The following is a 17,209-nucleotide window of genomic DNA, read 5'->3' as shown; positions in this document are numbered from 1 at the left end:
ACAATTCCTTACATAACAGTGATGCTAGAATTATAAAAAGGAGGAAATATTTTGCTTGGATTGGCAATCACTGTAAACATCTTGGACTACCTTTATGTGCTCTTGTAGTTGGGCTTCATGTTGTCGTGAGAGTTGCTCATGCTGCCTTTGAAATTCTGCAATAAGAAGTTGCCGCTGGATCTGTTGTTTTTGCTTCAGAGCAATCAGTTCCTGTTGTAGCTGCTGCTCCCGCACACTGGGATCGGCTGCTGGCACTGAAAACTGATGATCAAGCCGAAGATCCATTGGTGTACTGGTCTGGACTTGAGGCAGTGCTGTGCTTATATCAACTAGAAATAAAAGTGCAACACAAAATGTAGTTAAAATCAGTCATCTGATGCAGAACTTCCAAGATGTCTAAAGTTATAATGAAATGCTCAAGGCAACTGATTCAAAACCTTCAGTAATATAAACAAAGGTACTGCTTCAAATTAAATGCCTGCAAAGATCTAAAAGGGAGTGTAGTCTTTTTACACCAGATTTATCAGTGTGTACGTTTATTTAATTTACATAAGTTCTAATGTAACTACCCAAATATTCCTTCCTTGATTCTTACTAAATGTCAATTAATTAATATTTGAATGCAGGTGGATGAGTGTTGGGATGTAGGAGTAGTAAAATGGGGTAAAATGGGACAAAGAGGCTGAATTAGAAACAGCATGATTGAAGGTAATCTCACAACACACTCAGTTCAGACAAATGCTGTGTTAGTCCACCTCAAAGGATTGTTTGCAGACGTTGCATACAAATCTACATACAAATGTGTAGATTTTTTTCAGTTTTCCAAATCACTTTACTAAAGGTGTATCTTCACTAAAATTATTTTCTCAGTCCAAATTTTTCATTGCAATCTTTATCAAAATCTCACAGCCACACTATGTACAAATTAATACCAATAGCAACAAAGGATATATTATTATTGAGAATAGTGAAAAAAACATATTAAAAGAATTCAAAGAAACATTCTAGCTTATTGTGGAAAGATGAAATCATAGACGAAGTACATTCCAGTTAATTGGGACACACTGCGACCAGAACATTTTGGTCCAATTAAGCAGCTGTCTCATTTTTGCTGAACTTTTGTGGAAATGGTTAAAAACGTATGAAACAGACTAACTACCATTTAACTGAGTAACGAATGATGTATTTAAATGAAATACAGTACAAATGAGAACACTATCAATACAACTGCATACTATAAAGCTGTGTTTTAGTTCCAAATAGTTATCTACAGGGCAATTAATCCAGTATGCCCTGCTCTATCCCTTTGATTGCCTATAAGTGAACAACATCAATGCAGGCACCTAGTGTAGATACAGGACTCTCTTCATTCAATCCTTTTGACAATTGCATCCCCTATATCTTCATTCTTGTTGCAACATTCAAGTTGATTGTTGATACCTTCAAATTCTTTGTAGTTCCTGGTTTGCAAAAGTAGTGAAATCGTTTCATTTTCACTCCCAGCCGTTTCTGGCATCTCCAACCCTCAATGCTTGAAATGGCAGTGAGCAAAACATTCTATATTGTCTTACTGTTTGTTTCTTACCAACTATCAGTGATAAAAATCACTGCTTTTTGAGCACAGACACACACAATTGATGTTTTTTTAAAAACTGTGTGCTCTAAGTAAGGTGTAATGTCTAAGAGCCACACAAATGCACATGAATGCCACTAGTTAGAAACTGTTCAGCAAGTCTCCTGTCCCAATTTAGTAGCATGGTGTCCCAAAATAACCATGCTACTAAAATTAAATTGGGCCAAATAAGCAGATGTCCCACTTTAACCAACTGCCCAATTAACTGGAATCCACTGTATTTGGTAATGCTTCACATCTGACATAGTTCTTATGCCTGGCGGAGTTGCTCTCACTGACAGGAGAAGGGGCAAAGACGGACCACTGGGGCCTTAAAACCAGCTGCTCCAGGCAGATGGGGCTCATTAACCACAGATGGTAGCTCATCTAGGAGAGGGAAGACTCCGATTTCAAACCCCCGCTGCCTTGCGGTTATACCTGCTTATGGGAAAGGCTTTGGGAGTAAACTCTGAGGATAAATCCAGAATTGGAGTCCCAAAGGCGGCTGACTGCTGTACTCAGCACCGACACAGCAACTCCTGTGATGCTGCTGGCATCAAACTATCGATTTTCATTGTTCCTTTGGATCTGTCGTCAGCATGGAGAGGTGGGGTTCCACTGCATGGGCAACAAACGGATCTCCATTTCAACTCTGCCCTGGCTTGCACCCTGGAGTAGCCACTCCCAGTGACTACCAGAGGTGCAGTACCCATGGTCAACCATAAACAACACAAAAAAATTACCAATTACCAAAATTATAAGAACAGTTTAAAACACAAGAAAATACAGCCTGATATGCTGACAAAACCTGAAATTAATATCACATAATCAAAAACTGGAATTAGATATGCTCACTTGGACAAGAATATAATCTGTAATGTCCAGAATCATAGTTTTCATATGATTGATTATTTAAAACAAAAGACATTGGAACAGGTATAAAGTCAATTAAATTCTTCATGGGGCAGAAGAAGAAACAAGGGGAATGTGTGTCATTTAATGGATAGAGAATGCAAGAAGGAAGATCTCAGCTCATTAAGATAGCAAAGAATTTCACACTGCTAAACACAACATCTTGGTTTGTGCATTTTCACCAAGTCAACATAAATCTCTAAGTTCATTTGGTGTCGTTCCCAACTTAAAAAAAATAGTGACTTCTTAAGATCTGAATATAACTCAAAGGAGATCAAGTAAAAATTGAAACATGCCCAAGTATAGGTGAGATAGGTGTGAAGAAAACTTCTTATCTCTACAGCAAGTTTTATATGCTGTAATATCCTGAAATAAATTTAGTGGTTAACTAAATATGCTAATATATATAGCTTTAAACTACATACCTGTACTTATCTCCCTACACTACACTTTCTCTGTAAGACTACATTCTGTATTCTGTTTTTCTTTGTACTACTTTGGTATATTGATGTATGCGATGAACTGTCTGCACAGCACCCGAAGAAAAGCTTTTCACTGTATCTTGGTACATTTAACAATAATAAACCAATATAGATTTTCTTTCCTTTTAACTACTTGTAGGTACAATAGATACATTAAGATAATCCTGCTCTGTAATGCAAAATCATATATCCCAACACTATTGGAATACTGTACTGGATTAATTTGAGGACTGACTCATGCAAGCTTTAATGTGCAGAGTCAGGCATTAGAACTAATGGGATTGTGAAATGTACACCACAAATCATCTGCATTTGCTCAAGATGGGGTTATTAATTAACATCTAACTTAGTCTATGGCAATTTATTTAAATTTTAATATCACCAAAATTAGTGCTTTTGTCTCTGTTTGTATGTCATGATGGGTAACTGAGAAATCCTGATTACATAAGCAAAGAGAACCATTTAATCCACTGTTAAAGTTTTAATTGATCAGGGACAGCAGTCAATAAATCTATCTTCAACCCATCAAATCCAGTTTCTTTATCTGTCTTCAGAATGTGGGTAAGGCAAATATTCTTTATTTTCTTATGGTATAGGGGTCTAGTTGCCTAGACCTCAATTTAATGACCATCTCTGAGAAAGTGTAGACCACCTGTTGGAAGTACTTCTACATGTTATTCATCAACCACCTAATGAAAAAGGAAATTACAAAAAAAGCAGGAAGAAGAAATTGGAGTTGGTAGCACAGGCTGCTCTTGTTCTAGGTAGTAAGTCATCGCAACTTTGGAAAGAGCTACAAAATAAAATGCCATGACAAGTTGCTGAAGAGCACAGACAACTGTGGTGCTTTTACTGGTGGACATGAATAATCAGGATGTCATTTCATCAAGTGTTTTAAAATCCACTTGCACTTGAATGGTCTACATTTAACTATTTATAGGGGTAGGTGGGAGGGGCAAATTCTAACTTCATCAAATTAATTTAGAAAATTTTTTTAACAACTCATTTAGTTGGAAGGCTAGGTTAAAGAATAGAGTTACATGTGAAAAATTAACTTGGTGTTTGTCCAAGAGTTAGGATAAATCACAATCAAACTGTTGCTGAAGACACATATACCAACTTTAAGAGTCAAGCCTACTATACTCACCACCTAGTAGCCCCATCTCACAATGCTCACTCTATTTTTTATCCCTCTGCACTCAATCCTGATGCAGGCTTTTCACCTAAAATATCGATAATTCCTCCTCCTCCCCTCCACAGATGTTGTTCTCAGCTTGCTGAGTTTCTCTATCAATAATTGTTTATTGCAGCCTGCCATATAAAATTGTTGTGCTGATGACTACTATTGCTGCTGGTCTGTCTGCAAGCATGCAAGGAGAGCAAGGAGCTCCACATGATCCAAGGTTTTGTGCACACCCTACACAATTAAACTGAACCTGGGATGAACATTAAGACTCATCAATGCAAGTGACAGATGCCCCAGAAGCTTAAGGAACTGCTGTCTTGACTTGTGGCAATGAATTAATGACCTGCTCAGAGTCCATACACAAATCATTGAAGCATATTCCCATGAAAGAGGCATTGGCCAAATGAAAGCATAACCACTACTTCCAAGTGCAATATCACGTCTACTTTACTATCAGTTTATCAGTGTCCATGTTAGTATTGTACTGCCATAACCTACAAACTGATAGGATCTCAAGGCTGGCCAACATAAATATCAATATAGGCTTTAGTCTTCCAACTTTGCATCTGTGAGACTAACAAAATTCTAGGATATATAAATAAAGAAATAATAGAATTGTTGAATTTACAGAACAGGTAGGCAGCCACAATCCACTATGATCTTGTCAAAAAACTAAACAATTTATTTAGTTAGATCTACTTCTCAACCCTGACCTATTATCCTGTGAATTAAGGCACAAAATGTTTGGAAGTTAATAGACTTTTCAAACCCCAACATATTTTTTTTCTCAGTGGGATGATGAGGTGGGGAGATCCTATACTCCTACATCATCTTCCATCAAATTCCTTAAATCTGTGAGCACCCACTTCCCACCCCTTGTGTCATTGCTGTCTCTCCTACCAGTAAATCCTGTTCAACCACTCCAAGTTGTTTACAAATTTTATATTTCCAAGACAGCATCAACTTAGTAATGTTCTCCTCATAAGCACAATTCTCTTGTCCAGGCAACACCCTAAATCTAGTGCTATCAATCCCTTCTGTAAGTGTGATGACCAGAATCAGACACAGTACCCTGGCAAAAGCAGAAAATGCTGGAAGCATTCAGCACAGAGGGAAGGAAACCAAAACAAAGTTTTAATCAAAAACTTTTCATCAGATGCTGCTTGACCTGCCATATACTTCCAACATTTTCTGTCTTTATTACAGATTTCCAACATCTGCTGGATTTTGCTCCACAGGAAGCTAGCACTAACCTATCTGGGCGATCTGAACAGTTGTAATATGATTTCATTGTATTTATATTTTATGTACTGGCTGACAAGGACAAATTTTCTATATGGTTATGAAACCTCCTCATCATCACCACATCCATCAAAATTCTTGCTCCTTTATTATATCTTAAAAGTTATTGAATATTCTCTTGCCCCTTCTGCCTTTTCTGCATGTTCTTTCTCACACTTTCCTGGACTGTTTTTCAAATATCACTTCTGTATACATGTGTCCAGTCCATTGGTACCATCTTAAAACCCTCATAATTCTTTCTGACATTCAAACAAACTAACAATTTTAAATCTTTAATAATTTGTAAACAATTTAGCATATTATAAGTCTTCCAGTACCATACAGTACATATAACCAAAGACGACTGGAAAACAGTGGTAAGAGCATTGATTAATTGCTCACTCCTTGAAAGACAAAGTCTAGATGAAGGATCTTTACTCCAAATTTTGACCATCCATTCCCTCCATTGATGTTGCCACATTGCCCAACCAGCTGAGTTCTTCCAGATTCTGTTGCCCCAGATTCCAGCATCTGCAGAGTCTTGCATCTCTAAAGTTTGATTTTAACTAGGACTGCTGATATATCCACAGTTGAAAGATGATAGACTCCTTAATATAGATTCTTGTTTATTGTTTAGTTGAGTTGTTCCATGGTTTTGTTTTGCTTTATTGAGAGAAGATAGAAGCTGAATTGACATAGGACACGCAGTTGTGGAAGTTGCAGTGGCGGGATTGAAACTTTTATCTCCAGATATATCTGATTCCCTGCATTACTATACACCACATATAACACAGAGGAGCAGAATTAGGCCATTTGGCACATCAAGCCTGTTCCAGCATTTCATTATGACTGATCTGGGATCAATCCTTATCCAATTGTGGATAGTGCATGTTAAATTGTTACCAGCACTTGCTTCTCTTCATTTACATTGACAATTGATGCTGGGATGAAGATTTAGATTCAGTGATGTTGCCCTCACTTACATTTTTAAAGGTTCTGAAAATATCTGCCTTTGAATTATAAACACTTGGTTTATTCTTAGCTTACTTCTTAACCCGTCTGTATTCAGTAAACAGAAGCAGCAATATCTAAACCACAATTCTTTTTAACACTGCTGCCCCAGAAGGTTGCATCCTCAGCTGCCTACTCTACTCCCCATACACTCATCACTGTGTGGCCAGTGGTGTGACTGTGATCAAAGTCACTGGAGAGACACTGAAGCTGGTGATATCGAAGTCTTTATTCATCACAACAAACAGGCATACTTATGGAGACACTTGTGGTAGAGTCTCACAAACTCAAAAGTACATCACATTTTATACCCTTAAGATCAATAGATTCAATACATTCAATAGTTACAATGATACCATTTACTTCAGTACCTTGGGTTGACAATGCTTCCTTTGTATTACATGTCTACAGTGGGAGACACCTCTGAATGTTCAAATGCCTCAGTTGGGGCAAACTAAATTGACACGATAATATCAGTCTGGTCTACAAGCTTCCTTTAACTCAAGTCACAATGCTGCAAATTACTTCAACCCATTTCTCAAACCTTGAATTGTTGTAGGCCAATTAGCACAACCCCATTGTCTTAACTTTTGGCTGTTGCTTATGCAAATGTTCATGGTCACCACTGTGCAAAGATGTGCACTTAACTTCAATTTACTGCTTGCAACTTCCAATAAAAACTAAAGACTGGTCTTGCTTGAATTGATATCCACTGTATTAGCGTTACTTCAGAATACAGCTAGATTCTGCTTGAACTCCATCACTGTACTGGGCTTTATTTCAAATAATGTTGAGTTGGAGCACAGGAAGGTAATAGAGTGTCTTTCAACATGATGTCAAGAAACAACCTTTCCTCCAATGTCAGTAAAACAAGAGAGGTGATCATTCATTTCAAGAGAAGCAGTGAACATAGCTATGTTTGCATCAATGGTGCTGAGGTCAAGCAGATTGACAGTGTCAAGCTCCTAGCAGCGAACATCTAAACACGTTGACACCACAGCCAAGAAAGCTCACCAGTGTTTCTACTTCCTCAAGTGGCTTAAAAAGTGTTTGGCATGCCCCCTTTGACCCTCACTAATTTTTAATCAATAAATGATAGAAGGCATTCTATTTAGATACATCAAGGCTTGGTACAATTGCTCTGCTCATAACCATAAGAAACTGCAGAGAGTTGTAGACACAGCTCAGCACATTCCCTACATGGACTTAGACTGCACTTCTCTCTGCCTCAGTAAAGCCGTCAGCATAATCAAAGATTACAACCACACCAGACACTTTCTCTTCTCTTCTCCGGTATTATTTAGCATCAGTTAGTCAAACGTTTGTCTTAGTATATAGTACATATTTTACCTTTCTATGCATATAAAACACTTAAGAAACATATGTATTTCATAATTAAACCACTGCATTGCTTAGTAATAATTGTAGCTTTCATTGGGGTAGGGCCTTTCACATGCTCCATTATTCTCACTTTATCCATTAAAATTGTTCTGATTGTTGACCGACTGTAGCCTAATGCTTTTCCAATGACCGATGGCATTTCACCTCTTTACGATCGCTTTATTATTTCCACTTTGTTTTCGATCATGATCGTTTTCCGTCAACGGAACAGAAACACTGCAGATTCAGTGGCGGATCCTGAGCTTCGCCGGGTCCTAAAGTCCACTGCACTGAGGCAGGTTAAATAAGGGACTTGAGCATCCGCATTTTTTGGTATCCACAGGGAGTCTAGGAACCAATCCCCCGCGGATAAGGAGGGTTGACTGTATTTCATATCACAAGAACAAGCTGGAACAAGTAGGAAAGCACAACTCACACTAACAAATTTTCCTTGAATGACTTTGTAAAATCTCCCTGATCCACCTAATAAAGTACACCTCAAATATTTCAGAAACTGGTCTCTTCTACACTATCAACAATGTGAAAGGCACAGGGAATCTAACAAATCCAAATTACAATTTATAAATCCAATCAAACTTCTACACACACTAACTTTAGAACTGCAACTTTTGATATATTTGTTTTTCAAAAATCACTGCAATTAAATTTTTTAAAACTCCATATAAATAATGCACAAATATTAATGGTACCTGAATAAATAAACAAATAACTTTATTTATTGATTGACTGAATAAATAAATAACTGACTTCATCGAGACCTGCGTGGATGAGTGTGCACCTTAAGGAACATACCCGAACCAGAAGCCCTGGATGAACCAGGAGATTCACGGTCTGCTGAGGGCTAGATCAGTGGTGTTCAAGTCCAGTGATTCAGAACCCTAATAGCAGTCCAGGTATGATCTACAGAAGGCCATTGTGAGAGTAAAAAGAGTAAATAGACAATTCCCTAAGAAGTTAGAGACTCAACCGGAAGCATGACAGCTGTGGCAGCGTTTGTATGCCATTACCTCCTGTAAGGTGAAACCTAACAGCACAAATGGCAATCTCTTTGGCTCTTCACATGACTTGCAAGCACCTGACAGCAGCAATACATACATTAGGCTGCTGTTTATTGATTTCAGCCTGGCATTCAACACCATCACCCCTTCACTACTTATCTACAAGCTTCAAAACCCTGACCCTCTGTAACACCCTCTGCAATTAGACCTTCAAGTTCCTGATTGGAGGACCATCGTAAGTGTAAGTTGGTAATAGCATCACTTTGCTCACAATAAACACCCCCCCCCCCCCCAGGACATGTGTTTAGCCCACTGCTCTACAATCTCTGCACTCATGACCATGCGGCAAGGCACAGCTTAAACACCATCTATAAATTCAGCAATGACACCACTGTGGGCAGAATCTCGGAAAGCAACAAGGAGGTGTAGAGGAATGACATAATTTCACACACAAAATGTTGGGAGGAATTTTGCAGCTGAGGCAGCATTGATGGAAATGAACAAACAGTTGATGTTTTGGGTCAAGGCCCTTCATTAGGATTAGAAAGGAAGGGGGAAGACCGCATAATAAAGAAAGGTGGGGGAGGGGAGGGAGGATAGCTATAAGGTCATAGGATAAGCCAGGTTGGTAGGAAAAGTGAAGGGCTAGAGAGGAAGGAATTTGACAGGAGAGGAGAGTAGACCTCAGGAAAAAGGGAAAAGAGGAGGACACCCAGTGGGGAAGTGACAGGCAGGTGAGAAAAGGAAAGAAGCCAGAGTGAGGAATAGAAGAGGGGAGGGGGAGGGATTTTTTTTAACAAGAAGAAATTGATATTCATAACACCAAGTTGGAGGCTGCCCAGACGGAAAAAGGTGTTGCTCTTCTGTCTTGAAAGTGGCCTGATTGTGGCACAAGAGGAGGCCATGGATCGACATGTCAGAACAGGAATGGTAATTGGAATTGAAATGTTTGGCCACCATAAAGTTCTGTTTTTAGTGGATGGAGCAGAGGTGCTCGATGAAGTGGTCTCCCAATTTAAAACGGGTCTCACCAAAGTAGAGGCTGCATCCAGAGGACTGTACACAAAAGATGACCCCAGGTGATTTGCAGGTAAAGTGCTGCCTCATCTGGAAGGATTGGTTGAGCCCCTGAATGGAGATGAGGCAGGAGCTGAATAGGCAGGTGTAGCACTTAGGCTGCTTGCAAGGATAATTGTCAGGAAGGAAATTGGTGGGAAGGGGTAAATGGACAAGGGAATAATGGAAACTGCAGTGGGGGGAGGGATTGAGGGTATTTTGGCTGGTGGTGCAACAATAACCTTGCACTCAAAGTCAGCAAGACCAAGGAATTGTTTGTGGACTTCAGGAAGCAGAAGTAAGGAGAAGAGATGCCAGCCAGCATTGAGAAGTCACTGGTGAAGTTCAAGTTCCTGGGTGTCAGCATCTCAGAGGATCTGCTCTAAGCTAAACAACATACAGACGTGAAAAGGGCATGCTAGCAGCTGTATCTCATTGCCAGTTTGAGGAAAATTTCTTATGTCACCAAAACTTATGCAAATTTATACAGATGTATGGGAGAGCATTCTGCCTGGTAGCATGACTGTCTGGTACAAAGGCTCCAATGTATAGGATCGAAAGAGGCTGTCAAAGGATGTAGACTAAATCAGCTCCATCACAGGCACAACTCTCACTGCCATTAAAGACATCTTTAAGAGGCAAGTGTCTCAGGAAGATGGCATCCAACATTATGAATCCTCACCATCTGGGACATGCCCTCGTCTTATTACTACCAACAGGGAGGAGATACAAGAGCCTGAAAACCCACATTCAATGTTTTAGGAACAACTTCTGCTCCTCCACCATGAGATTTCTGAGCGGTCCCCGAGCACATAAATACCACCTCACTGTTCCTCTTTTGCATTATTTATTTACATTAATTCTTATATCTTGTGCCACACTGCTGCCACAAAATATCAAGTTTCAAGATATGTCAGTGATATTACATCTGACTCTGAAATCAACTGTGAAGGACTGAAGACAAACAGGTTTGAATGTCAGCTCTTTAACTCAGAATAAAAAAACCTCCAGCAGAGGAAGTTTTTGATGCCTTTATAGGCATAATAACAGATACCCAAAAGCACAAATAACATTGTGTTTCCAAAATTCACTGAAAATTACATGCATTTAAAATATACCCTGGCTGATACCAGGATTAGTTTTTAAAAAACGATTGGGTCAACTGGGCTAAAATTCATTAGAGTTTAGAAAAAAAAGAGGTGGGAGAATCTTGCACACATTTCTAACAGAACTGAACAAATTAGATGCAGAAAGGATGTTCTGATGACAAGGAGGTCTTGACAAGTTATAGTCTAAGGATAAAGACACAAGCCTATTTAGACTGAGATGAAATGGTGAGTCTGTAGGGTTTGCTTTTTCAGAAAGCAGCTGAAACCAAATCATGAAAGGAGTTGGAAATGAGGAGAAGGCTGGAACAAGGGACTGAATGTGAATGATTGACCACAATCATATTGAATGGCAGAGCAAGCTCAAGGGAAGAATGAACTGTTTTTGCTTTTTTTAACTATTCTACACTGAGTTTCACCTAGCCATTCAGCACCTTGGGTCAGTTTTTGCTTCGTCTTGGTTATATACAAAAGTTAGCATTGCTTTCAGCTGCTTCCTCCTGCAGTTCACATAATATATTAATGGTGGTACACTTTGAAAGACTGGGAATTCCTTTACTGGCAATCAATTTTTTCTTTATTCATTTTTTGGGATCTAGGTGCTGCTACCAAGGTTAGCATTTATTGCCCTTCCCTACTTCTCCTCAAGATGGCAACACTGTGCCACCTTCTTGAGCTACTGTCACTTAACTGGTGTTCCAACAGTGTGTTCCAGGACTTGGACCAAAGGAAAACTGGCAACATACTTCTAGATCAGGATGGTACAACAGCTTGGAGGGGAACCTGAAATTAGTGACATTTTTATGTTCCTGCTGCCTTTGTAGAGGTAGCAGACTTGGGAGTGTTGTTGAAATAGGCAACATGAGTATTGGGAGTCTACTGTGCCAGTGGAAAGAATACTTTGGATGGTGACAAGTTTGCCAATTAAGTGGGTTACAACGTCCTAGATGATACTGATTTTGGGAATTACTGGATGTGCACCCATCCAGAATATGTCATCAATACTGTAATACTATACATGGGGTTTTGTTCAGCAACTGCAAATGCCAGATAAAGAGCTTGTAGAATACTTCTTTGCATGTGTTGACAGTACCTATCAGAGTTAATTCTTTATTATTACTATGGTTTTCTGCAGGTGATTGCACATTCAATATCTATGTTACTTAGGGTAAGTTCACGCCCAATTATACGTGTATCAATACTGAGCCTACCTACATTCATGCTCCCCCTTCCCTGCGGTCCATACTCCCCAAGCTACTCTATATTGTCAACTGTAAGCTGGATTTTCAATTTCTCATTGATCATTCGTGTAAACTTTTAAAATACACCAAAGTTTATATTTATAAATTTTATTAACAAAATACTGTGTAAAGAATTATGAATTATACGTAACCCAGTCAATGAATAAGGCATATCTATTTTTTGCTATAGATTTTTTATGACTCTCTAGAAAATAAAAACTGCTAACTTATTGTATATTTTCAAGCTTTAAAATTCAGACGCTTCTTTTGATTTGAATGTCATGCTCTGTACCAGCCATGACTTGCACATTTCTATGGTGCAGAAACAAGTCAAATGCCATAAGTTCCTGACAGAAACATTGATTATAATTGACCTCCTTCTGCCCTCATGAAACTAGGGATAAAGTTTTCTACTTAATGTAACCCACGTTAACAGAAAAGGCTTGCAATTCATGAATATTTTATAGAAAAATAGAATTGCTTTCATTCAATTTGTCTAAAAAAATTATGAAAACTGCCAGTATTCAAGATCTTAATGAAAGCACAAAGAGGGTATTCAGACTCTGACTTCCAGACAACTGCTATATGAAAAAGGAGCAACTGAACAACTAAAACAAAATTGCAATCTAGGAACAGATATAATTATATGTATTTAACACAGTATCTGCATAATCTCTATGACATACAACATGTCCAACAACAATTAAACACATATTAAAATACTACCTGTTAGCTATAGCATGTTTTGACACCACAGTTTCTATAAGCTCACTAATGCAACAGGAACTAAAACTCCAGAAGAGATTGGAGTAGAATGCAGTATGAATAACTGCATCCAAGACCCTTTACTCCACACCATGGAAGCGCCACAGTTAGCATGACACTAAGACAACTTGAAGCGTCTGAAATTGAAGTTCAATTCTAGTGTCGCCTGAATGTTCTCGCTGTAACCACATAGGTTTCCTCCGGGTGCTTCAGTTTCCTCCTACATTCCAAACACGTACCAGTTAGTAGGTTAATTGGTCAATCTAAAAGTGTCCTGTTAGGTTTAAATAAATGGGTTGCTAGGTGGAGCAGTTTGTTGGCCAGAAGGCCTGCTCCGCACCACAACTCTAACAAAAAAAAACAATCTGATCTCAATATGGACCAGCCATTGCAAGTACTGCTCAAATTCTAGTTTGGAAACAGCATCATGCTGCTGAATTTCAGCAGTAAATAATAGCCAGGAGCTGCTCAATTTTCTTTTAAACAATTGACATTACATAGAACTGAACAGCACAGGAACAAGGCTCTTCAGCCCGCAATGTCTGTGCTGAACATGATGCCAAACTAAAGTAATTACATGTACCTGCACCTGATCCATATCACTCCATTTCCTGCACAATCATGTGCCTGCTCAATGTCACTTGAACGTCACTCTCGTACTGGCTTCCATCAGACTTAAATTTACAGGTACATCAAAACGTACAGTTAAATTGGCCACTGGCATGGTGCCAGAGCACTGGAAAATTGCAAATGTCACTCCACTCTTTAAGAAAGGAGCAAGAGAGCAGAAAGGAAATTATAGAGCGGTTAGCCTGACCTCAGTGGTTGGGAAGACGTTGGAGTCAATTGTTAAGGATGAGGTTATGGAGAACTTGGTGACAGGACAAGAAAGGACAAAGTCAACATGTTTTGCTTCAGGAAGCTGATGAAGCTGCTGGAATTCTTTGAGGAGATTACACAAAGGATAAGTAAAGGGGATGCAGTGGATATTGTACATTTGGACTTTCAGAAGGCTTTTGACAAGGTACCACACATGAGGCTGATTACCAAGTTAAGAGCCCACGGTATTACAGGAAAGTTACCAGCGTGGTTAGAGCATTGGCTGATTGGTAGGAGGCAGTGAGCGGGAATAAAAGGATCCTTTTCTGAGTGGTGGTGTTCTGCAGGGGTCAGTGTTGGAACTGCTTCTTTTAATGCTGTATATCAATAATTTAGATTATGAAAGATGGTTTTGTTGCCAAGTTTACAAATGATACAAAGATTGGTGTAGGGACAGGTGGTGTTGAGGGAAAAGGTAGGCTGCAGAAGGACAGATTCAGAGAATGGGCCAGAGAGCAGCAAATGAAATATAACGCTGGAAAATGCATGGTCATGCACCTTGGTTGTAGAAATAGATGTGCAGACTATTTTCTAAACAGGGAGAAAATCCAAAAATCTGAGATGCAAAGAGACTTGGGAGTCCTTGTGCAGAACACCCTGAAGGTTAACTTGCAGGTGGAGTCAGTGGTGAGGAAGGCAAATGCCATGTTAGCATTCATTTCAAGTCATCTAGAATACAAGAGCAGGGATGTGATGCTGAGGTTTTATAAGGCACTGGTGAGGCCTCACCTTGAGTACTGTGAACAGTTTCAGAATCAAAATCAGAACCAGATTTATTAACACCGGCATGTGACGTGAAATTTGTTAATTTAGCAGCAGCTGTTCAATGCAGTACATAATATAGAAGAGAAAAATAAAAATAATAAATAAAATAACAACAATAATAATAAATAAAATACAGTGTGCATATATTGAATAGATTAAAAAACATGCAAAAAACAGAAATACATCATATTAAAAAAAGTGAGGTAGCGTCAAGGGTTCAGTGTCCATTTAGGAATCGGATAGCAGAGGGGAAGAAGCTGTTCCTGAATCGCTGAGTGTGTGCCTTCAGGCTTCTGTACTGCTCCTTATCCAAAAAAAGATGTACTGCCATTGGAGAGAGTTCAGAGGAGGTTCACAAGGATGATTCCAGGAATGAAAGGGTTATCATATGAGGAATATTTGATAGCTCTTGATCTGTACTTGCTGGAATTTAGAATGTTGGGGGGGGGGGGATCTTATTGAAACCCTTAGAATGTTGAAAGGCCTAGACCGAGTAGATGTGGAAAGGATGTTTCCCATGGTGGGGGAGCCTAGGATGGGAGGGCACAGGATAGAGGGGTGCCCATTTAAAACAGAGATGTGAAGTAATTTCTTTAGCCAGATGGTGGTAAATTTGTGTAATTTATTACCACAGGCAGCTGTAGAGGACAGATCGTTGGGTGCTTTTTAAGGCAGAGCTTGATCGGTTCTTGATTGGACACGGTATCAATGGTTACGGGGAGAAGGCTAGGGAGCAGGGCTGAGGATGGGAAACAAAGATCAGCCATGATTGATCGGCAGAACAGACTTGATTGGCGAAATGGCCCTATTCTGATCCTATGTCTTATGGCATTATGATCTAAATGGGTTGTTTGCAATAACATTCACTGCTCTAACCTCAATCATCTTGTCACTTCTTGAATAAACTCAAATCAAATTTGTCAAGACACTTTATAATAAACTTCAAATGGTACATAGAGTCAAAGATCTGCTGATCAGCGATGAAAGGGGAAATTACTTTTTTCTCACCTCACACTTATTAGTAACATTCATTGTGTTTTATGACCATTAATAACCCCTTCTGTATTATAACTAATAATCTGAAACTGCCATTTTGCATCTGAAATACATAGCCTTCTTTCTGAAATAATAATATTCCCACAAGTTCAAAATACCCTCACCAAATGATTACAATTATTGGCCCCAAATATCTGGCCAAGGACAAATCAATAATTATCTGCTGTTGGGCAATACCAAGCTGCTCCAACCAGCCTAACACAACCTCCCCCAACACAGAATTCCAGGCACCTACCAAACTTGTCTTACACATCTTTATACTTTTCCTCTCTCATTTTAGAAGCTACATTCTCTTGTATTTAGCACTTCCTGCCTGTCTACTCCATCTATGCCTCAAAAAAATTTATCAACTTTTATCAGGTCCCCTCAACCTTTAAGCAGAAAAGGATAACGATTCAAGATTCAAGTACATTTATTATCAAAGAATGTATAAAATATACAACCTTGAGATTTGCTTTTTCACAGGTAACCACAAAGCAAGAAACCTAAAACAACCCAATTTAAAGAAAAAAAGAATGAAAATATAAGACCAACACTTAATGCGCAAGAGAAAAACATATATACAAATCATACAAACAATCGAAGCAAACAACAGCATTCCGAACCAAAAATGAGTCCCCAGATCTGAACCCTGGAGCAGCCCAAGTAGGCCCAAACCCTTGTTTATCAGTTCATCTTATTAGTGGGCATGGAGCACAGCAGCTGCGGCAGTCTTCATAGCCTCAGTGCCATGGAGTTGACCATCGTGGAGAACAAGTGAAATTGGCTCTCATTCTGACTAACACCCTGTCTTTTCAGTTTCTCTGGGCCAGTGTTTAAATTGGCCTAACAACGGAACAACTAAAGAGTTCACATCTTGGAGAGAGGAGTGAAGATCATGGAGAGCGAGCAAAACTGGCCCTTATCTCTGATCTGGGCCAGCATTTAAATTGTCTAAACAGCACATTGTACCTCACACTGGGACCCAGGCACTGCTGCTGTGAAAGACTCCGCAGCTGCAAAAGCAACATCTTGGAAAAGATTGTATACACTGAAATCATACTGTAGTAATTATACAGTGTTAACATAATTCTTTGACCATTTCTATACATACTTTAATCTTAATCCTTAATGAGAAATGTCAACTTATTAAGAACATAGCTTGACCATGATTCCACAGCTAGAATTCAATTTGGTTTCTTAAAATTTTAAATGTTTTTTTCAATTTGATTTTATTATTTCTGCAAGATTCCATGTTCTATCTTTTCAGATTCCTTCGTTAAACATTTTCTGATTGACCTACAGATCTTGACAATGACTTGGTTTTACATTGGCTTCAAAATAGCAGTATGATCCAGTGCACTTCACAAGAGCATGCAAAAATAAATGACAGAAGCTTGGCCAAAGGATATACAAAATGTGCTGGAGGCAGTTCAGTGAAGGCTTACTATACTATTACCTGAAATGGACAGATTACTC

General features: G+C 39.0%; 1 protein-coding gene across 10 annotated transcripts in view; it reads right to left on the bottom strand.

Annotated features, from left to right (window-relative positions):
* Positions 1-17,209, bottom strand: part of hdac4 (histone deacetylase 4) — a 432,610-nt gene that overhangs the window by 210,132 nt on the left and 205,269 nt on the right. For all 10 annotated transcript variants that reach the window (XM_059967108.1, XM_059967109.1, XM_059967110.1 and 7 more), the window contains one exon: positions 91-329. In XM_059967108.1, coding sequence (XP_059823091.1) covers positions 91-329 — 239 coding nt within the window. The remainder of the gene's footprint in view (positions 1-90; positions 330-17,209) is intronic.

The sequence above is a fragment of the Hypanus sabinus genome, chromosome 4 (genome assembly GCF_030144855.1).
Source record: "Hypanus sabinus isolate sHypSab1 chromosome 4, sHypSab1.hap1, whole genome shotgun sequence".
Lineage (NCBI taxonomy): Eukaryota > Metazoa > Chordata > Chondrichthyes > Myliobatiformes > Dasyatidae > Hypanus > Hypanus sabinus.
The sequence above is the reverse complement of the archived record's forward strand: the minus strand, read 5'-3'. Positions and strand labels throughout refer to the sequence as shown.